Raw genomic sequence first — 22881 nt, 5'->3', positions numbered from 1 at the left:
CCTGCTATGCACTGGCCGTTGGTCCTTTGGCTGAGATCTGGAGCAAAGTGGGTAGACACTCCACTGGGGCTGCTCTAGTCTGGAGGCATGTTGCTGAGAGTCACAGTCTTGCATAGCACTTGCATGACGATGTCCCCTATGTGCATTTTCCAACTCCAAAATGATTTCCCACTGGCCAGTAGCAATCTAATGTTGCTGTGTGTCAGAGGGTGGACACTGAAAAGTGTCACGTGGGTTTGTGGGATTTTAATAAAAAGACATGAAAATTATAGGCCATGGATGTCATTACGGGATGGAGAAAATTACATTTTGGGGACTTGACCCCTAAGTCCCAGACATCCTGGCATGACTCATTTCTACCCCACAACACATGGTTCACATTTTGCAAAAGGAATTATGCCAGAAAGCAATGCATAGTGCACTGGCATACCTACCTGTGGTGCACTGCACTTTGCATCTACACATCGATGTGTAGCACTCCTGGTAAGTACATCCAGTGCCAGTGCAAGCAACTAAGTATGCGTGTGCCTGAGGGATATGCAAACTTCTCTTACTGTACGCCGACATAACTTGGGTCAACCGAAGTTTTTAGTGTAGACATAGCCTTAATAACAGAGGTCTGTCCTGTGGTCTATAGGTTCTGATTCTGCCGATAACCCATGTTGTATGGCTCTACATTAAATAAACTCTTTTTTAAGAAATCAAGCAAGTTACACACAAAAAGCCCTACGCTAAAAGAACATTATAAAGGTTGCAAAGTCAAACACTCAGAAGTTAGGATATGCCAGAATTAATGCTGCCTGAACATTAATTTATCCCACTGCTGTGCATGTATTATGATACAGTCTTTAATTACATGATCAGGTGCTATTTTTCCCCCCACAGGATCCCTGTCATAGTGCACAGGATTTACAGTGCTCAGGGAATGAATCAGGGTTATTCAGTGAATAAGGCTGTTGACCTGCATCATTTGTTGCAGAAGTTGAAAGGTGTGTATGAACAAGGGAAGGAAATGCTGGAAGAGAAATCATGGTCTTGTGTTTTAGACAAATGAGAATGCTGCCCTGCAGATTTGGATTCTATCCCTGCCTCTTTGTCTTTTCCCCTCAACCCCCACCTCCCTTCACCAGGGTATTTTTAGTAAAAGTCAGGCACAGGTTGCGGTCTTCCATGAATTTTTGTTTATTGCCTGTGACCTGTCCCTGACTTACTAAACATACCCTTGACAGAATCGTAACCTTAACATAAGGAAAGAAAGGGAAGGATTGTGCTAAACAAATATTTGAGATGAAACTATTAGGAAAGGGAAGATATATTCACAGTTTACAAAGAAGTGATGCCCTTATCTCAAATTTGTCCTTTGGTTTTAGATCAAAGGAAAAACTTAAATGAAGTGAGAAATAAAATAGCTGCCAGTAGGTAGGTAAAGCACCATCAATGAAGACACAGGATTAAAAAGAGATTACATTATACTCAGGTGAACAGGTAAGACGATACATGGCCAAATTGAAGGAGGTGAACTGCATGATCCTTCCCCTCCTGCCCCAACTTCTATAATTTCGATTTGTAAGTAAATAATGGTAAGTTAAAGATCTTTTGGTCCAGAACAATTTCACACAATGCAGCCAAGAGAAGATGAGCACCATCACTATGAGGAGACATTGGAGATGGATCGGCCATGTGCTTTGGATGGAAACTGATTCCATCACCAGAACAGCAATACACCTGAAGGCAAGAGAAAATGTGGTCCACCGTAAACAACATAGAATCATAGAATATCAGGGTTGGAAGGGACCTTAGGAGGTCATCTAGTCCAACTCCCTGCTCAAAGCAGGACCAATCCCCAATTAAATCATCCCAGCCAGGACTTTGTGAAGCCTGACCTTAAAAACTTCTAAGGAAGGAGATTCCACCACCTCCCTAGGTGACGCATTCCAGTGTTTCACCACTCTCCTAGTGAAAAAGTTTTTCCCAATATCCAACCTAAACTCCCCCACTGCAACTTGAGACCATTACTCCTTGTTCTGTCATCTGCTACCACTGAGAACAGTCTAGAGCCATCCTCTTTGGAACCCCCTTTCAGGTACTTAAAAGCAGCTATCAAATCCCCCCTCATTCTTCTCTTCCGTAGACTAAACATTCCCAGTTCCCTCAGCCTCTCCTCATAACTCATGTGTTCCAGTCCCCTAATCATTTTTGTTGCCCTCCGCTGGACTCTTTCTAATTTTTCCACATCCTTCTTGTAGTGTGGGGCCCAAAACTGGACACAATACTCCAGATGAGGTCTCACCAGTGTCGAATAGAGGGGAACGATCACGTCCCTCGATCTGCTGGCAATGCCCCTACTTATACATCCCAAAATGCCATTGGCCTTCTTGGCAACAAGGGCACACTGTTGACTCATATCCAGCTTCTCGTCCACTGTAATCCCTAGGTCCTTTTCTGCAGAACTGCTGCCTAGCCATTCGGTCCCTAGTCTGTAGTGGTGCATGGGATTCTTCCATCCTAAGTGCTGGACTCTACACTTGTTCTTGTTGAACCTCATCAGATTTCTTTTGGCCCAATCCTCTAATTTGTCTAGGTCCCTCTGTATCCTATCCCTACTCTCCAGCGTATCTACCTCTCCTCCCAGTTTAGTGTCATCTGCAAACTTGCTGAGGGTGCAATCCACACCATCCTCCAGATCATTTATGAAGATATTGAATAAAACCGGCTCCAGGACCAACCCTTGGGGCACTCCACTTGATACTGGCTGCCAACTAGACATGGAGCCATTGATCGCTACCCGTTGAGCCCGACAATCTAGCCAGCTTTCTATCCATCTTATAGTCCATTCATCCAGCCCATACTTCTTTAACTTGCTGGCAAGAATACTGTGCGAGACAGTGTCAAAAGCTTTGCTAAAGTCAAGGAACAACATGTCCACTGCTTTCCCTTCATCCACAGAGCCAGTTATCTCATCATAGACGGCAACTAGATTAGTCAGGCATGACTTGCCCTTGGTGAATCCATGCTGACTGTTCCTGATCACTTTCCTCTCCTCTAAGTACTTCAGAATTGATTCCTTGAGGACCTGCTCCATAATTTTTCCAGGGACTGGGGTGAGGCTGATTGGCCTGTAGTTCCCAAGATCCTCCTCCTTCCCTTTTTTAAAGATGGGCACTACATTAGCCTTTTTCCAGTCGTGCAGGACTTCCCCGGATCGCCATGAGTTTTCAAAGATAATGGCCAATGGCTCTGCAATCACATCCGCCAACTCCTTTAGCACTCTCGGATGCAACGCATCCGGCCCCATGGACTTGTGCACGTCCAGCTTTTCTAAATAGTCCCGAACCATTTCTTTCTCCACAGAGGGCTGGTCACCTCCTCCCCATGCTGTACTGCCCAGTGCAGCAGTCTGGGAGCTGACCTTGTTCATGAAGACAGAGGCAAAAAAAGCATTGAGTACATTAGCTTTTTCCACATCCTCTGTCATTAGGTTGCCTCCCTCATTCAGTAAGGGGCCTACACTTTCCTTGACGAAGAACTGTGGAAGCTGAGCTGAAAAACCTGGGGGAAATTTCTGGGGAAATACTTGCCAGAAAAAGACAGGAGTGGAGGCGTAATGGGTACTACCTAACTAACTAAAGAGTCATTTCTGTAGCAAAATGCATTTAAATACAGAAAGATGGAGACTGGGTTTATGGGGACAAGGAAGAAGATGAAAACCTTGGATATGGCTACACTATGGAGATTACACCAGCATACCCATGTTGGTATAGCTATTCATGCATTATCCTGTAACAGACACAGCCTACAATGACAGAAAAGGTTCTTCTGTCTATGTGGAACACCACCTCCTTGGATGTCAGTAGTTACATTGATGGAAGAAGCTGGATCTACACTGGGAGTTAGGTTGGCATAGCTATGTCGACCATGGGTGTGGGGTTTTTTCACACTCCCAACTGACACTTATTTATGTTGATCTAACTTTTAAATGTACATCAAACCCCATCACATACAAGACACCTGTCTGAATCTGTAGGATTTTAGTAATCACCAAAAATTGTTACTATTTGATGGCTGTGTGTTGGTCTCAGTGCAGTACCCAGTGGACAGGTGTTGATTCCACAGAAGTTTCCATAATTCAACATCTGAGCAGAGAGTTCAAGAATTCAAGAGGCATGGAGATGACATAACTTCCATTCCTACTGGTGCTCCCACTCAGCTAGGGTTAAGGTACATGATTGGGCCAGTATGGGGGGGGGGGGGAGGATAGCTCAGTGGTTTGAGCATTGGTCTGCTAAACCCAGGGTTGTGAGTTCAATCCTTGAGGGGGCCATTTAGGGATCTGGGGCAAAAATTGGGAATTGATCCTACTTTGAGCAGGGGGTTGGACTAGATGACCTCCTGAGGTCCCTTCCAACCCTGAGATTCTATGATTTATACAGTCTGGTTCTGTAGCTAAACAAAGACTTCAGTCTGCAACACTTTCAATTTGACACGTTTTAAAATAAATCTAGTGCTTGTGAAAAGAAACTGGTGAAACACAACTGGGACCTTAATTCTTATGAAGAACTGCTTGTGTTTATGAAGTAAATCTTGTTCCTAAATGACTGCAGGATCAGGGCCTTGAACTGTAAGTAAAGTTTACTGAAATTAATTTTTTTTTAATATAAATTCTGTAGTGAAATTATTAAATCTAATTAATAAAATAAATCCATATAATTCAATTACACAACTTTGTTACCCATGGCAAAATACGACAATCATGATCATCTCCATAACTGAGTATTTGAATTTTTATTATATAAAAATAATGCACTTTCAATAATACATCTAGTAAGAGAATAAACCTCTTAAGGGATCAGAGTTTAAAATGTCTACAGCGCACTAATCTTCTAAACATGAACATATGTAGTGCAGTATACTCACTTGTCTGCCAGCATGTTTGACAGTTGCCACGGTGACAAGGTTCTTCACATCTATGAAGGCTACAATTGAGTTTGCGTCCACAAACCAAGGGACACTTATGTTCTTTGTCCTGGGAAAAATATTTATGAAAAATTACTACATTATCAATGCTTTCCCCCCCATAAAATGCCCCCCAAAATGGCAAAATATGATTAAAATCCACTACTGGCCAGGGCCATATTACTGTACCCAAGGATAGAAGAAATTAACAGTCATTAAGATTCTTTTCATACCACATGCTGAGCATCTATGACTAAGTGGGAATTTTCTCCAATATTTTTATGAAGACTATGTATACCTCAGTTTCCCCACATACTGCAGTGTTACCTAGTTTTTTTTTTTTTGGGAGGGGGGGAGAAGAAGAGTCTGTATGCTCTCAGGGCAGACTTAAGAGACAGGTGTTAGTGGAACCTTTTAACCTGCTTGTCAGCAGCCTAGCTGTCTGGGACTAAAGTGGGCCTTAATCCCTGTGACAGTGGAGAAACCATAAAGACAACAGCAAATCACCGGGATATTGAAACCTGGCAACCAACGACCACAGATTGTCCCACCTGTCTGCAGGAAGCCAAGCAGCATTTCCTCAGTTCGGGAACAAAGGACCGGGGCGATGTGAGATGGGAGCTAAGTGCTAGAGGGTGAAGATCTCCCTGCAAGCACAGCGGTGCAGGGGAAGAGCAAGTCCTATCCCTCCCTAGCCTGGCTGGGACTAGCAGCCCCCAGCTAGGGCACTCCCAGTAGCACAGGGGAGATCAGACCCATCTCCACCTCCGGAAACCTCCTGTGGCTGCAGGAAGCTCCAGGGGTGCTGCCTTCAGAGCCCAGCTCTGAACGCACTGCAGAAGTGAGGATGGCAATCCCGTGACCGCCCTACAACAGCTTTGTAACCTCCCCAGAACCCCCTTTTGGGTCTGGATCCCCATGGCTACAACACCATGAAATTTCAGATATAAACATTTTAAAAAGTGAAATTGACCAGATTGGACCATGAATTTGGTAGGGCCCTATTCATTTCTCTTTGCTAACCAAGGTCTTCCTATGCTGCATTCTAGTCAACTATTAAACCCTACAGTTTGATAACACTGGCTGAGTGTCACTGCAGATGCTGGTGGAGGTGCACTGCTCCCTAAGATTGTACAAGTCTCCCTCAGGGGTCTGTCTCAGTGGGACTCGCTAAAATGGAGCTCATGGTGTGATGAAGGCCCAGAGGTCAAGTCTAAGGAGGCAGTGAAATCGCATGGCTTACCCTGGAGGAAGAATGAGACCCCAAGGGGGTCTGGCATACTGAAGGGATCCTCCCTGAGACTACTCCAAAGCTGGGGTCATAGCACCAATCCTGTAGATCTATGAGAGTCTCTCATTGATCAACTGGAATTTTATCAACCTAGGACTAGTATACACAAAGTTTTGTGCTGGTATAGGATTTGTATTTGGTTAGGGGAGTGTTTTTTTTTTTTAAAAACCAAAGTTATTTTGTACAACCTCTAGCATGGTCACAGTTATACTGATATATAGATGTCTTACATCAGTATAGTTTACTCCGCTTCCCATAAGGGAATAGCTATACTGGCATAAAGCACATTTATACTGGTATAATTGTATCCATACTAAGGGGTTGTACTGCTTTAAGTATACTAACATAGTTAAAGTGGTACAGCTTGTGCGTTGACAAGCTCTTAGTTCAGTGGTTCTCAACCTATTTTCATATATGCAGCCTAAAATATGTTACCTGGGCTGCAGGTTAAGAACCACAGTGTGCCCCCCCCCCCCCAAACTCCTTCACAGACCCCTATTCCCAGCAACCCCACTCAGAGACCCCTCCAGAAAGTGGGGCCAGGAGTGGAACCCTGAGCTTGGGGCCGGGCGCCAGCCCCATGGCTGAGCAGCCAGGCCCCCAGAGCCGGCCCCGTAGCGGCCAGGTGGCAGTGCAGCTGGGACCCGAGAGCCCGCCCTGTGGGGCCCGGGCAGCAGGGCAGCCGGGACCCGAGCCCTAGGGCCTTTAGCACTTCTCTACACTGCAGCGGTGTGCTAATTGGGATGCATGTGACCTGCGGGCCATGGGTTGAGAACCACTGTCTTAGTTACACAATCACACTTGGGTGCACAGCATTAATCCTAAAGACTTTTTGAACAAAGTGCAAGGATGAATATTTTACATTACAAAACAGGGAATCTACATCTCAGCAGCCTTTTCACATACTATTTAAAAAAAAAAAGAAGGTATAGATGTAGCATTTTACACTGAACCATTTCTTATACTGTATAAATGAACTTACCACACAGCAAATTTCATTACACTTGTGTCGTCCACATGACCGTTTCTTGTTACATCGCTTGTCACACATAAATGTAATATCAGCTGTTCCAGTAGAAAAAATGTGTTTATATTTATTTAAACATTCAACCTTTGACTACATATTATACGATTGCAATAAGTAAACGTGTGTAGCAAGACCACACTAAAAATAATATGATGAAATGAAGAAAAGAGAGTACATTCTTACAGAGGCAGCACAAATTACTGTATAGAGAGGCTAATATAATGAGACACTGGACCAAACTGTCTTTTATAATTAGTTTGAGATATAAGCCTGGTGGTTGTATTTTGGCTTCTTGCTTAATAGCGTCAGTATTAAAATGACCACCACTAGTCTTTAATTAAGGGGAACGTTCCTGGTAAGAAAATACCACCATTTGATTCTTAGACAATTCAAACTGGTGACAGATTATAAACTGACAATATACTGATTAAATGTTCGGAGCAAAAAGTCCCTGTAAACAGCAAGTTACAGGAGAAGTGGAGTCACTTGTGAGGTACCTCCAAAGTGGGTGCATTTCAGTTTACATCCAAATACCTACAGCAGTACCTAAGCATGCTGCAGAATAGTGACAAGTACTGATAAAAACATAATTTGGAAGTTTACATTAACATACTTAGAACTACTTAAATATATTAAGAAAGTGGTTTATGAAACAGCTAATAGATTTTAAAAATCTGAAAACTTGACCATCTTTATGTTGCTACATAAAGTAGGGAATGTTAGTTACCGGTGACACTGTTGTAGTCTCCTCAACTCCCATCCTACAACACTGAATTCAAAGACAGTGTTATGGTGACACCTACTGGAAGCAGTGAGGCAAAGCATTCTAAAGCCCTGCCCCTGATTCCATAAGTCTCAGCCACAACTGCATCCCATCAGGAAGAGAACTTCCAGATCTATAGAGAAGGAAACAGTATGAAAGACAGAAAGAAATAAAACAAGTAGCAAAACAAACCCAAAGGGGAGGTGGATGAGATATAGTATAGAAGAGGAGAAGACAGACAGAATTACTGGTAATTTTTGCCTTTGTTGTATGTCTCTCTCTTCTATCCTACAACACTGGATTAAGGCACAAAAAGAGGATGCAGCAAGCAGTAACCTGAGGAGGTGGGACTACCTTAACATGCCACTATCAGGTCCTTGCAGCCAAAGGAAGTATCCTGAGAAGTGGAGATACCTAATTGATAACAATTTATAAAGGAGGTGAGGAGATGATCATGTTGCTGTCTGACACACCTTGTTCATGAAAGCTTCAGCATGTTCACTGCTCATGAAGATTTATCTAGCTACGTGGAATCTGACAAGTTTATCTGACAGTCTGGTCATATGCTTTAAGAATACAGCACAAGACCCACCTAGCAAAAGCTATGGTAGATGCAGCATTACCTTTGTAACCCTGCTTTGACTTTCTAAACTCTCAGAATAGGATTAAAGTTGACAACATGCTTAACATCCAATAAATGCAGCTTCTAGTCATGGGTGGGGAATACTAGATTAGGATTGAAAGGAGAATAACAATAGATAGAACTTGGTATGCATCTTGTGAACAAATTCTGAACAAAGCCAGAAAATATCCTTCTGGAAAACGAGGGAGATAAGGAGGAGAGAAGATGGGAGTTCAACTCATTCACTCACTCTGGAAAGAAAAACCATCTTAAAGGAAATAATTTTGTCCTAAGGCCTCTCATGAGAGTTGGTTGCATCAAAATTGACGTGGATGAGGATCAAGTTCCATTGAGGATCACAGGATGAATCACTCATCTTTGAAACCATTTCTTGAATGGCGACAGAGGCAAATCCAAAATATCTTGGTGCCACATCAGGCCACAAAGCATTTCCAGCTCAGAGCAGGAGAGCATACATTCTGCTGCTTTCCAGACAGTGGAGAAGCCTCACTTTGAGAAATGGCTCCCTTCAAGCTGAATGAAGCCAGATAGAAATGAATGCAAATGTAAAACAGGATCTGGAGAAAATAGGATACTGGGAAGGATACTGGGAAGCACTAATCACTAATAGGCTCATCAAATCAAAACCAGCAACAGAAGAGTGATTGTGAAACAGAATCACAAATCCAGTTCATCAGCCTGAGCAGCAGGAAAAGCAGCACTACAATTTCCTACTCTACCTCTCGGTTGAGGGACACAAACACATGCAGGGGACAGGCACAGCCCCAATGGATAGGGCAGGTCAAAAGATTTCAGTCTTGTGCGCATGTGAAGAACAGTGGTACTGCCGTTCTTTTTTATTCTAATGGTCCCTTGGCACTAAGTAAGAACACTGCAGAACTCTGCGGCCTACTGGACAATCCAGACTCCCTGAAAACCAAGAATTTTTCAGCACTGGACTTTGGAGTCTCCTAAGGTTGAAAGTGTGCAAAAGAGCCTGGAATCAGTTCTTATTCTGAACCTGTCCTCAAAATTCTCATGGCTTCCTGTATCACGTGGATCCTAGCTGGGACATGCAATGCTTCTGACAAATGAAAATCTAGAAAAAGCAGCACTAAATTGGCAAAGGCCAAGCATGTCAAGAATTGAATACAAGTGTCTGAAATGGGAAATGTTGAGCCACAAGATGAACAGCCTTCACTATTCCTAATGGTTAAACACCAGTGACTAAAGCCTCCCCCAACACAGGAAATTTCCTCTAATAAAACAAAGAGAAGATTAAAAGATTGAAAAGTTAAAAACCGCTCTATTGGTCTAAAATCGACCATTCAGTAGAAATAAAAGGGTAGACCCATTACCAATAAGCAATTGGCTAGACGTATTCTGTGGGTTTTTTATTTTTGCCTTCCTCTGAAGCATTAGAGATGGGGTGGACCAGTGCTCTGAGGTGGTACATAGAATTCATTCTAGAAAACTGACTAGTGTCTCTTGCTCATAATGGTCAGTGTTATACTGATCATGAGATTTGGGGTTGGGAAGGAATTTTTCTCTAGGTCAGATTGCAAGGGACCTTGGTTTTTTTTTTTTTTTTGCCTTCCTTTGTAGCATGGGGTTCACCTGCTGGAATCATCTGGGCAGATCTCACCTAATCAATTCCCTTCCATTGCAGGGGCCTCTGCCACTGGTGGCAGCTTGGTCTCTCCTGTTCTATGCCTGTGGGACACAGTATAGTCTGCTGAGGACTGAAACGTTTTGGACTATATGAAGTCTTTGGGCTTAATATGGATTGGAACTACAATCCAATTAGAAAATACTGCTTATGGAAACTTGAAACATTAAGAATTTCAGGAGGAGAAACAAACTCAGATACATTTTATGCTGCACACTTTGTTAACTTTTTTAAACAACTATTCTGATCTAAAACACTAAACTTAGGGTTAAGATTGCACAAGTGCATTTGACACAACGGTGAAAATGCTAGAAAAAGGGGGAAAAACTTTAGTAAATAAGGTTAAGTAAGTGGTGGTGACTTTTTTTGTCTGAAAAGTTCTAACGGGCTTCCCCTCCATGAGGTCACAAGTATAGATTTAATAAAAGATCTATTCAGAAGGAGAATAAACCAACTATTTGCATTGGAAATTTCCAACACTGAAAGCACATAGAAAGGTATATTGATGTATTTACTATTATTTGAATCCTTCTACCAATTTGATGAATCAGCATATAAATATATACACACCCATGCTTTGATTCCAAAGAATTTAAAGATTTTGACCCTATTTAAGTGAACAAGAGTGTTAAAAAGAGCAATCAAAGCAAATAATATAGTACAAAAAGGTAGCAAAAATACGTAAAACCCAAGACCACCAACTTTGCACATGAAATCAGAGTATTGTGTAGTGGATGAAATTGACACTATACTTCATACAACCTCCACCGGCATCTGATCTCTTCATCCACATACTTTCATTCAATATATGAAGTAACAAACACAAAAAATACATCAGTTTGAGTAGAATGTTTTTAAAGCTTCTATTTCACGGTTAGTATATTACAACTATTTACCTTTATTTTTGAGGAGGGCACATGGGACTTCCTAAGAAACAGATAGGAAAAGATTAAATCACAGCAAATGATATGTAGTGAGAGCTTAATGTTCTAGAAAGCAAACAACTACAGACAGTATATCAAATGAAAAAAAAAAGTCAAGCAATTGGTTTTTAGCTACTACAAATATTCGCATACGCAGTAAGTGGGACAAAAAACCTGATCATAAAAGGAGGGGAAAAAATGGAGGCTACTGACCTGTAACAGGATGGTCTGGTCTCTATCTGTATTCCACACAAGGGTAGGTGTGCACACCATGTGCTTGTGATCAGAGATTTCTAGCAAGTAGTGCCCATTGGTCCTGCAAGTTTTTCTCCTCATGCTCCGAACTGATGGTAGGGGCATCAGACCAATGCCTCTCCAGTTCCTCTCTTACCACTAAGCAGAAGAATTTGAAGCAGAGGGGAAAGAGGCTGCGTAGTGGAATACAGATAAGGACCAGATATTTTGAAGAACCTCCAGTTACAGGTCAGTAACTTCTATCTCTTCTTGGAACACGAGTCCCTATGTGTATTCTACCTGTGGGTGATTGATAAGCTGTGTTTAACAGGAGGGGGTATGAGGATGCAGTTGGTATAGATGCTTGTAATACCACAGTCCAAACAGCTACATTTGTAGAGGATGCTTGAACTAAGGCCTAATATTTTGTGAATGTATCACAGAACTCCAGGTGGCCGATCCATGGATGTCCAGTATAGGTACTTCTTGAAGAGATGCTGTCGAGGTTGCTTGTGCTCTTGTGGAATGGGCTCTTACCACATTCAGGGGAGAAGTGTGTAAACTGGACAAACAGAATGATGCAGCCAGAGATCCAGTTAGAGAGTCTTTGAGCAGTTTATACCTGCCCTCGCAACCATTCCACTATAGTGCCAAACAGTCTTAGTGATTTATTAATTGATTTTGTCCTTTGCAAGTAGAACACTACAGCTTGTCTGATGTTCAAAGAGTGAAGTCTCCTCGTCTCTTAGGAAGTATGAAATTTTGAAAAGAATGCCATTAAGCAGATAGGTCAATTGATGCAAAGCTCAGAAATTTCTTTAGGGATGAATTTCAGGTGAAGGTGAAGGCAAAGGGAAACCTGCTGATGAAAATAGCAAAACCACAAGTGCTCCCAGTTGGCTCTGGCTTCTGGCCAATGTGATAGCAACTAAAAAAGTGATCTTCATGGGAATGTGCATCATACAACATGTTGCTAATGATTCAAATGGTGACTTGGTAAGTACTGACTGTACAAGGTTGATGTCCCATTGTAATGGAGTTTTCACCACTTATGAGAAGATCTTACCTAGACCTTTCAAGAATCTAATTGTTGTTGGGTCAGTAAGAATGGAATATCCTTTTACTGGAGGACAGAAGGCATGATTGCTGCTTGTTGGACCCATAGGGGAGACACTAAGATTTACTAAGATTAAAAACTCAAACAACACTAAAATATTAAAGCAAAACTATGTACAATATATTTACAGGTTTGAAGAAGAAAGCAGCACTGAGAAATCTGTGGATATAGCAGATTCTGACTCAAGCCACGCGGCAGTAAGAAGGAAATAGAGAGTTGTCAGTCTACCCCACCATTTGTGCACTTGATTCAGAACACGGGTCAATTGCACAGGTGCGGGCCAATGGACACTACTTGCTAGAAACCTCCAATTTCACGCACATGGGGTGGACGTGTACCCATATGTGGAATACACATAGGACAAAGCAGTCAAAGAAGAACCTCAAAATACCCATTTTATTTTATGTTTACATATCACACCAATTTTTAACTACTCTTTTTCTTACAGGTTCTTCAACACAAACAGTAAAGTAGTGCACCGTTTTTTTACCTCCTCACCTCATTCCCAAAGAAATATTAGCTATATTAATGGTGACAACATCTATGAAGGGAACAGACAGACACTGCAAAGCAAACACTAGCAGAGCATCCCTTTTACCTATCCAGAAGAATATTTTATTTTCCTGCTTCTAAAAAAAAGCTAAAGCACATCTGACTGTTTTTGTCTATTATTTTCAAAGATTCAAGTGATAAATCCAAATCCATTTTTTAAAAAACTAATGGGGGAGAAAATGGAAGAGATATTTTGCACTTTCACCGGAGATCTATTAATAATAATAAAATAATGCACTAATTTAAAAAATTCTACTGTAATCTGTTGCGGTTATTTTGCTTCAGTACCATTTTGCTGCACTGTTGGGAATCCTATTACATATCCCAGAACAAAAGTTTCCATTAATAGTCAATTTAAATCTTACCAGAAATCTGACATCTCGTAACAAGAAATTCTCAAGTCTGAAATTCATGACTGAAGGGTTAACCACACCCGTATGTCCACAGTGGCAATCAATATTGTCAGAGTTTTGTTGCTTGAACTACCTCCCATATGCACCCAACAAAAGCATCATAGTCCAGTAAAAAAACTTTCAAATAAGTTGTGATAATCTTTAAATTGTCTACTCTCATATTAAGTCAGAAAGCCATGCCAGATGCAGTAGCAAGCAGTCTATCAAGAAAAGAAGGGATGGGAAGCAGAGGCGACGAGTGGGGAGGGGGCATGCTGGGTCATATACTACTCCCCCCCCCCTCCCCCCGAGATTGCTCGGTCACATGGAGCAGTGGGCCTCCCTCCCTGTGGAGCAGCTGAGCTTCGCCAGGCAGGTAGAGGTAGAGGCAGAGGCAGGAAGCTGCCTGGAGAGGCCGCTGCTTTCCTGGAGAGGGGAGGGTGGCCATGAGGGTGGGAAGGGGGTGTTCCAGGGCTGTGTCCCCACACTGTCAGCAGGCTTGGGTTGTCTATGAGGAGAAGAGGGGATCTCTTTTCAGAAGATGCTCTAATTCTTGCTACCCCAAGAAACAGATGTTTGGAATGAGAGAAAATGGAGACTTAAATGGGAGAAAAGAAACAACTTGATCATTATCCCTGCTATTGAAGGGATAGACTCATAGAATATCAGGGTTGGAAAGGACCTCAGGAGGTCATCTAGTCCAACCCCTTGCTCAAAGCAGGACCTAATCCCCAACTAAATCATCCCAGCCAGGGCTTGTCAAGCCTGACCTTAAAAACCTCTAAGGAAAGAGATTCCACCACCTCCCTAGGTAACGCATTCCAGTGATTCATCACACTCCTAGTGAAAAAGCTTTTCTTAATATCCACCTAAACCTCCCCCACTGCAACTTGAGACCATTACTCCTTGTTCTGTCATCTGCTACCACTGAGAACAGTCTAGAGCCATCCTCTTTGGAACCCCCTTTCAGGTACTTAAAAGCAGCTATCAAATCCCCCCTCATTCTTCTCTTCTGTAGACTAAATAATTCCAGTTTCCTCAGCTTCTCCTCATTAGTCATGTGTTCCAGTCCCCTAATCATTTTTGTTGCCCTCCACTGGACTCTTTCCAATTTTTCCACATCCTTCTTGTAGTGTGGGGCCCAAAACTGGACACAATACTCCAAATGAGGCCTCACCAATGCCGAGTAGAGGCGAATGATCACGTCCCTCGATCTGCTGGCAATGCTCCTATTTATACAGCCCAAAATGCCGTTAGTCTTCTTGGCAACAAGGGCATACTGTTGACTCATATCCAGCTTCTCGTCCACTGTAACCCCTAGGTCCTTTTCTGCAGAACTGCTGCCTAGCCACTTGGTCCCTAGTCTGTAGCAGTGCATGGGATTCTTCCGTCCTAAGTGCAGGACTCTACACTTGTCCTTGTTGAACCTCATCAGATTTCTTTTGGCCCAATCCTCTAATTTGTCTAGGTCCCTCTGTATCCTATCCCTACCCTCCAGCATATCTACCTCTCCTCCCAGTTTAGTGTCATCTGCAAACTTGCTGAGGGTGCAATCCAAGCCGTCCTCCAGATCATTAATGAAGATATTGAACAAAACCGGCTCCAGGACCGACCCTTGGGGTACTTCGCTTGATACCAGCTGCCAACCAGACATGAAGACATTGATCACTACCCACTGAGCCCGACGGTATAGCCAGCTTTCTATCCACCTTTTTGTCCATTCATCCAGCCCATACTCCTTTAAATTGCTGGCAAGAATACTGTGGGAGACCATATCAAAAGCTTTGCTAAAGTCAAGGAATAACACATCCACTGCTTTCCCCTCATCCACAGAGCCAGTTATCTCATCATAGAAAGCAATTAGATTAGTCAGGAATGACTTGACCTTGGTGAATCCATGCTGACTGTTCCTGATCACTTTCCTCTCCTCTAAGTGCTTCAAGACTGATTCCTTGAGGACCTGCTCCATGATTTTTCCAGGGATTGAGGTGAGGCTGACTGGCCTGTAGTCCCCAGGATCCTCCTCCTTCCCTTTTTTAAAGATGGGCACTACATTAGCCATTTTCCAGTCATCCGGGACCTGCCCGATCACCGTGAGTTTTCAAAGATAATGGCCAATGGCTCTGCAATCACATCTACCAACTCCTTTAGCACCCTCGGATGTAGTGCATCCGGCCCAATGGACTTGTGCTTGTCCAGCTTTTCTAAATAGTCCCGAACCACTTCTTTCTCCACAGAGGGCTGGTCACCTCCTCCCCATGCTTTGCTGCCCAGTGCAGTAGTCTGGGAGCTGACCTTGTTCATGAAGACAGAGGCGAAAAAAGCATTGAGTACATTAGCTTTTTCCACATCCTCTGTCACTAGGTTGCCTCCCCCATTCAGTAAGTGGCCCACACTTTCCCTGACCTTCTTGTTGCTAACATACCTGTAGAAACCCTTTTGTTACGCTTAACATCCCTTGCTAGCTGCAACTCCAAGGCTGATTCGGCCTTCCTGATTTCACACCCGTATGCCTGAGCAATATTTTTATACTCCCCCCTGGTCACTTGTCCAATCTTCCACTTCTTGGAAGCTTCTTTTTTGTGTTCAAGATCACTTCTCCCCGGCGAGGGGAGTAGCACTAAAATCGACCTTGCTAGGTTGAATTTGGGGTAGTGCTGACTCAAATAGACGGTATTGGCCTCTGGGAGCTATCCCAGAGTACTCCAATGTGACCGCTCTGGATAGAAATTTGAACTCCGATGCACTAGCCAGGTATACAGGAAAAGCCTCAGGAGCTTTTGAATTTCATTTCCTGTTTGGTCAGCGTGGCAAGCTCAGCAGCACAGGTGACCATGCAGTCCTCCCAGAATCGCAAACGAGCTCCAGCATGGACCAAAAGGGAGACACTGGATCTGATTGGTGTATGGGGAGAAGCATCTGTGCAGGCAGAACTCCGATCAAAAAGAAGAAATGCCAATATATTTGCCAAAATCTCACAGGGCATGATGAACAGAAGCTACAACAGCGACATATAGCAGTGCCACATGAAAGTTAAGGAGCTCAGGCAAGCGTACCAAAAGACAAAGGAAGCGAACGGGTGCTTTGGGTAAGAGCCCCACACCTGTCGCTTCTATGATCAGCTGCACGGCATTCTAGGGGGGACCCTACCACTACCCCTCCACTGTCCGTGGACACCTGCAAGGGGGGAGTTTCATGCAACAGGGAAGAGGATTTTGTGGATGAGGAAGAGGAGGAGGAGGGGAATGCGCAGCAGGCAAGCGGTGAATCCGTTCTCCCCAGCTGCCAGGACCTTTTCATCACCCTGAAGCCAATCCCCGACCCTGAAGCCAGAGAAGGCACCTCTGGTGAGTACACATTTGTAACTACACCACAGGGTTTAAAAGCAATACTGTTTCATGTTTGATTTGCCCTGAAGACTTGAGATGCATTCGCGGTCAGTACAGCTACTGGAAAAGTCTGTTCACATGTCTGGGGATGGAGCGAGAATCCTCTAGGGACATTTCCATGAAGCTCTCCTGGAGGTACCCTGAAAGCCGTTGCAGAAGGTTTCTGGGAAGGGCTGCCTTATTTCATCCTCCACAGTAGGACACTTTACCAAGGCAAGCCAGTAGCAAGTATTCTGGAATCACTGCAGCACAAAGCATGGCAGCGAATGGCCCTAGGTTTTGGTCGCATTCAAGCAACATTCGGTCGATATCTTTCTGTGTTAGCCTGAGGAAAGCGATATCATTCATGGTCAACTGGCTGAAATAGGCAAATTTTTGTAAGGGAACAGTAAAAGGACCCCGTTCATGCTGGGCTGTTAGTGCTTGGCTAAAAGTGATCATCCTGGAGAATAGCCAAGCGGCGGGGGGGAGGGGTGAAGGGATCATCCCAGAGAATAGCCATGAGGTGGGGTGGGGGGAGGTGTGTGCTGCACATCCACCCAAAAGCAGCAACCCCTCCTTTTAAAAGTGAAACCCAACCCATTGCTTGCTATGGGAAAGGATGGCGCTGCAGTTTGAAACCATTCCCACGTGGTATACATAAGAAGCCAACCCCGCGTACCCTGTGCCTTACCATGTGTCACAGGGGTCCCTCCCCACGCTGAACTCTAGGGTACAGATGTGGGGACCCGCATGAAAGACCCCCTAAGCTTATTTTTACCAGCTTAGGTTAAAAACTTTCCCAAGGCACAAATTTCGCCTTGTCCTTGAACAGTATGCTACTACCACCGAGTGATTTAGACGAAGAACAGGGAAAGGACCACTTGGAGTTCCTATTTCCCCAAAATACCCCCCCCCAAGCCCTTACACCCCCTTTCCTGGGGAGGCTTGAGAATAAACAAGATGAGCACAGACCAGCCTTGGATTTTTAAGATTCAAAAAACCCAATCAGGTTCTTAAAAAATAGAACTTTATTATTAGAATAAAAAAAAGATAAAGAGAACAACTCTGTAAGATCAGAATGGAAGATAGTCTTACAGGCAGTCAGATTCAAATCATAGAGAATCCCTCTAGTCAAAACCTTAAGTTACAAAAAGGCACAAAAACAGGAATACGCATTTCCTCCAGCACAGCAAATTTCACAAGCCAAAACAAAGAAAACCTAATGCATTTTCTAGCTAGATTACTAACTAACTTTACAGGAGTTGGAGGGCTTGCATCCTTGATCTGTTCCCGGTTCCCAGCAAAGGTATCACACAGACAGACAAAAGCCGCCTCCTCCCCTCCCCCTTTATATTTATGACACCATGGCTGCCTGGAAACCGAATTCTGTTGCCCAGCCGTGTGTGATGTGTCACCATACTGGCAGGCTCTCAACATAAAAGGAAAAATGTGACCTTGTACCTAAAGCACATGTGCTGTCTACTGTGAATTGCTTGATTCACTGTGAAAGAGTATCCCTTTTGTTCTCAGAAATGTAACATCTTAAATTTTACTCTCCCTTTTTATCTCCCCACCACCCCCAGGCGCAAATGTTTCTATGCTCCCCCTATCATCTCCATCCCTGAGGTTATTGCAGATTAGAAAGCGAAAAAAATGCACATGCTCATGATGACATGTCTTCCAAGCTCATGCAGTCCCCCCGCACTGATAAGGCACAGCTTAATGCATGGAGACATTCAGTGTTAGAGGCCAGGAAAGCATTAAGAGAGCATGAAGAGCAGAGGCAGGAGCACGAAGAGCAGAGGCAGGAGGCGATGCTGAGGCTAATGGGGGAGCAAACGGATATGATGAAGCATCTGGTGGAGCTTCGGGAAAGCCAACAGGAGCACAGACCCCCACTGCATCCATTGTATAACCGCGTGACCGCCTCCCTAAGTTCCATATCCTCCTCACCCAGGTGCCCAAGAACGCAGTGGGGGGAGGCTCCAGGCTCCCAGCCACTGCACTCCAGAGGATGGCCCAAGCAACAGAAGGCTGTCATTCAAACAGTTTGATTTGTAGCGTGGCTACAAAAAGCAATGTGGCCTTGTCCTTCCCTCCCACCCCACCCAGGCTACCTTGTCAGTTAACTCACTTTTTTATTTTATTAATAAAGAAAGAATGCATGGTTTCAAAACAATAGTTACTTTATTTCGAAACGGGGAGGGACAGTGGTTTGGTTACAGGGAATTAAAATCAACTAAGGGGAGCGGGTTTGCATTAAGGAGAAACACACACAATGGTTGCACCCGTAGCCTGGCCAGTCATGAAACTGGTTTTCAAAGCCTCTCTGATGCGCAGTGCGCCTAGCTGTGCTCTTCTAATCACCCTGGTGTCTGGCTGCTCAAAATCGGATGCCAGGCAATTTGCCTCAACCTCCCACCCCGCCATAATCGTCTCCCCCTTACTCTCACAGATATGACGGAGCATACAGCAAGTAGCAATAACAATGGGAATGTTGCTTGTGCTGAGGTCTGACCTAGTTAGCAAACAGCACCAGCGAGTTTTTAAATGTCCAAAGGCACATTCTACCACCATTCTGCACTTGCTCAGCCTATAGTTGAATTGTTCCTTACTACTGTCCAGGTTGCCTGTGTAAGGCTTCATGAGTAGGCTGGGTCTCCAAGGATAACTATTAGCATTTCAACATCCCCAACAGTAATTTTCTGGTCTGGGAAGTAAGTTCCTTCTTGCAGCTGCTTGAACAGCCTGGAGTTCCTAAATATGCAAGCATCATGCATCTCTCCTGGCCATCCCATGTTGATGTTGGCGAAATGTCCCTTGTGATCCACCAGTGCTTGCAACACCATTGAGAAGTACCCCTTGCAGTTTATGTACTGGTTGGCAAGGTAGTCCGGTGCCAAGATAGGGATATGCGTTCCGTCTATCACCCCACCACAGTTAGGGAACCCCACTGCAGCAAAGCCATCCACCATGACTTGCACATTTCCCAGAGTCACTACCCTTGATAACAGAATGTCAATGATTGCACTGGCTACTTGGATCACAGCAGCCTGCACAGTGGACTTGCCCACTCCAAATTGATTCCTGACTGACCGGTAGCTGTCTGGCATTGCAAGCTTCCACAGGGCTATCGCCACTCACTTCTCAACTGTCAGGGCAGCTCTCATCTTGGTATTCCTGTGCTTCAGGGCGGGGAAAAGCAACTCATAGAGTTCAAGGAAAGTGGCCTTACGCATGCGAAAGTTTCACAGCCACTGTGAATCATCCCATACCTGCAACACTACGCGGTCCCACAAGTCTGTGCTCGCTTCCCGGGCCCAGAATTGGCGTTCCACTGTATCAACCAGCCTTACTGCCACCATGGATGTCCCAATTGCCACAGCCCATCCTTTCACGAACTTCTGTGTCCATATCCTCATCAAAATCGTCCTTGTGCTGGTGTCTCTTAGCCCGGTTATGTATATACTTCAGGATAACACGTGAGGTGTTTACAATGCTCACAACAGCAGCAGTGCCGGTGAACTGAGTGGGCTCCTTGCTTGCCGTGGTATGGCATCTGCAGGAAAGCTGAGTTGCAGCAGAAGCAGTGGATGTCGACAACATGGAGAAATTTGCTATTGAGACTGAGCTCATTTACAAGAGCAGGAGAGTAGAGTTGCAGCGGAAGTGGTGGATGATGACGGTTAGCAGTTGCACCGTCTGCTAACAACAGCACCCAGGACACAACAGCGGTGACGGTGAGCTGAGCAGGCTCCATGCTTGCCGTGGTATGGTGTCTGCACAGAAAAAAGGCGCAAAACGATTGTCCGCCATTGTTTTCACGGAGGGAGGGGCGACTGACGACATGTACCCAAAACCACCTGCAACAATGTTTTTGATGAGTTTCATGAGGTATGGACATGTTGGACTGCCAGTAAAGGAGGTCCATATGAATTTAAAAGAGATAGGGGGAAGAAACATGGAATGGAATCTATAAGGTTGGGCAGAGACTATAGCCTTAGAAAATAGTAAGAGTAAGAAATGTACACAACAGGCCACAAAATTGGCAGGGCAACTAACAGAAGAAAAAAAAAAAAAGAAGCAAGAGAAGCAACAGAGATCTGAAATGCTTCTGCTCTCCTAGCAGGGTGGCAAGCAGTTCAGAGACATTATATGTTACAGAAAGTACAAGAACAGAATAAAATGTTGGAAATAGCTGTAAAGAATCTTCAAAAAATAGAAGTGCCATCCCCGGTTATAAATATTGGTCAGCAATGGGCTTCGGGTACCTATATAGTGCCTGAAGAATGGAAACAGAAATGGAAAAAGGTGGCCTGAGAAAAATTAAAAGATGTAACATGGAGTGATTGGAATGGGTGCTGCAATGGGGACATTGGGAATGACCCAAACTGGCCACAGGCCCTTGCATTGTCTGATAAAAGCCAGGTTCCACTAAAAGCTAAACTGAGTCCTAGACTGGTGTTTGTCAGAACAGGAAAAGTGCACAGGAGGGAGAAGTAGCAAACAATACTTTCACTGGATTGGTAAATCAGATGAAGGAAAAAATGGAACAGTTCACAGAGCACATTAGGAAACTGGAGCTGCGACTTTATCATGGGGGAGTAGACAAAAAAGAATTTCAAAGTGAAATACTGAGAGTGAGCAGTTTAATACCTAAAATTGATGCATTAATACATAGAGTTGCCCCAAAACAGTTAACTGTAGCAGGCAAGGGCACTCTTGCAATCTATTTGGCATGAGGACAAAAGCAACAGACACTGGGGGAACAAATTCAGATATTGCAAGAGCAAGTAATGACCCCTACTCTCATCTCAGAGCCAGGATAAAAACCAGGGGTGCAGGTTCCCAACTGCTTTAACCCACGGAGCCTCAGCTCAGAGCTAATAATATCATCTTCTTTCTCAAATATTTTTACTTCAGTTAAGTTTTCCCTTATATCCTCTCTCAGTTTGCTAAACTCACTGCTGCTGCCTGTACTTTAAGATAATCTGATAGAGTTAATCTCTCTTGGCTCAGGTATCCCTCCCTTCCCCTGCACTCCCCGCCTCTTCTCACTTCTGCTTTCTCTCTCTGTTTTAAAAGTTAAAAGTTATAGTTATTCCAGAAACCACCATTGCTAAAAAAGACAAAAACAACTGAAAACAGAACAAAACAACAGAGAAAATTAGGTAAAAGTTTTACTTTAAATAAATCCAGTAAATTAATTATTTACACTCTTCAGGAATCAACAGCTGGAATTACTCCTAATTTTCTTGAAGATATGGTTGCCAAGCAACAGAAATGCAGACTCTGCTTCTAATTCTGACCACTGACTAATATTTGAAACATTTCCATATAGAAGAGTTTTTAAAGTAAAGTAATATAAAGAAATGGAAAATGCCTTAACTTATTAATCTAATACAACAAAGGGGGAAAATAACTTCATATGAATTTTTATCAATACTTATTAAAAGGTTAAAATGAAACGGTAATAACTTGCTTATTTAGATCTTTAACTCTTTTACTCACCTGTTTATTTTCTATAATGCATTGCTTTAATACCTAAGGTTCTTAATGCCTTATCTTGTATAGTTATAAATATAATTCTGGTGCCATTCATTTTTAATTGTAATTTTGTCCTGTATATCTTGTATGTTGCTCTGTGCTGTGTGTCACGTGACCACTTTTTTCTTTTATTTTGTTACAACAAGAGTCACTTTTATACTTTTTAAAAATATAAATGGTACCACATTTTAATATTATGGTTGGGGTATAACCATCGTAACAGTATTAACCAATTAATTTTTTTTGCAAAAGCTCAAAAAGGCCTCAGTTATAAATATATGTACATATATTTCTGCCTCAACAAATAATGCAATTGCAAACAAAAAGAATTCTCTTTTAGTAATCACAAGGGGATTTTTTAGTCAAAGGAAAAAATGTAAAGGGAAACATCACCAGTAATTCAACAACAGTAATATTAAC

At 43.4% G+C, this 22881-nt stretch overlaps 1 protein-coding gene across 6 annotated transcripts in view; it reads right to left on the bottom strand.

Moving 5' to 3' along the window:
* NFX1 (nuclear transcription factor, X-box binding 1) overlaps window positions 1-22881 on the bottom strand; it is a 231236-nt gene that overhangs the window by 103077 nt on the left and 105278 nt on the right. For all 6 annotated transcript variants that reach the window (XR_013345235.1, XR_013345236.1, XM_077810831.1 and 3 more), the window contains 3 exons: window positions 11222-11252; window positions 7227-7309; window positions 4915-5023 (listed from right to left, as the gene is read on the bottom strand). Coding sequence is in view for 4 of the 6 variants with exons in the window: in XM_077810831.1 (XP_077666957.1) it covers window positions 4915-5023; window positions 7227-7309; window positions 11222-11252 (223 nt within the window). In the remaining 2 variants the exon portion in view is untranslated. The remainder of the gene's footprint in view (window positions 1-4914; window positions 5024-7226; window positions 7310-11221; window positions 11253-22881) is intronic.

This window comes from Eretmochelys imbricata, chromosome 2, assembly GCF_965152235.1.
Source record: "Eretmochelys imbricata isolate rEreImb1 chromosome 2, rEreImb1.hap1, whole genome shotgun sequence".
Classification (NCBI taxonomy): Eukaryota; Metazoa; Chordata; order Testudines; family Cheloniidae; genus Eretmochelys; species Eretmochelys imbricata.
The sequence above is the reverse complement of the archived record's forward strand: the minus strand, read 5'-3'. Positions and strand labels throughout refer to the sequence as shown.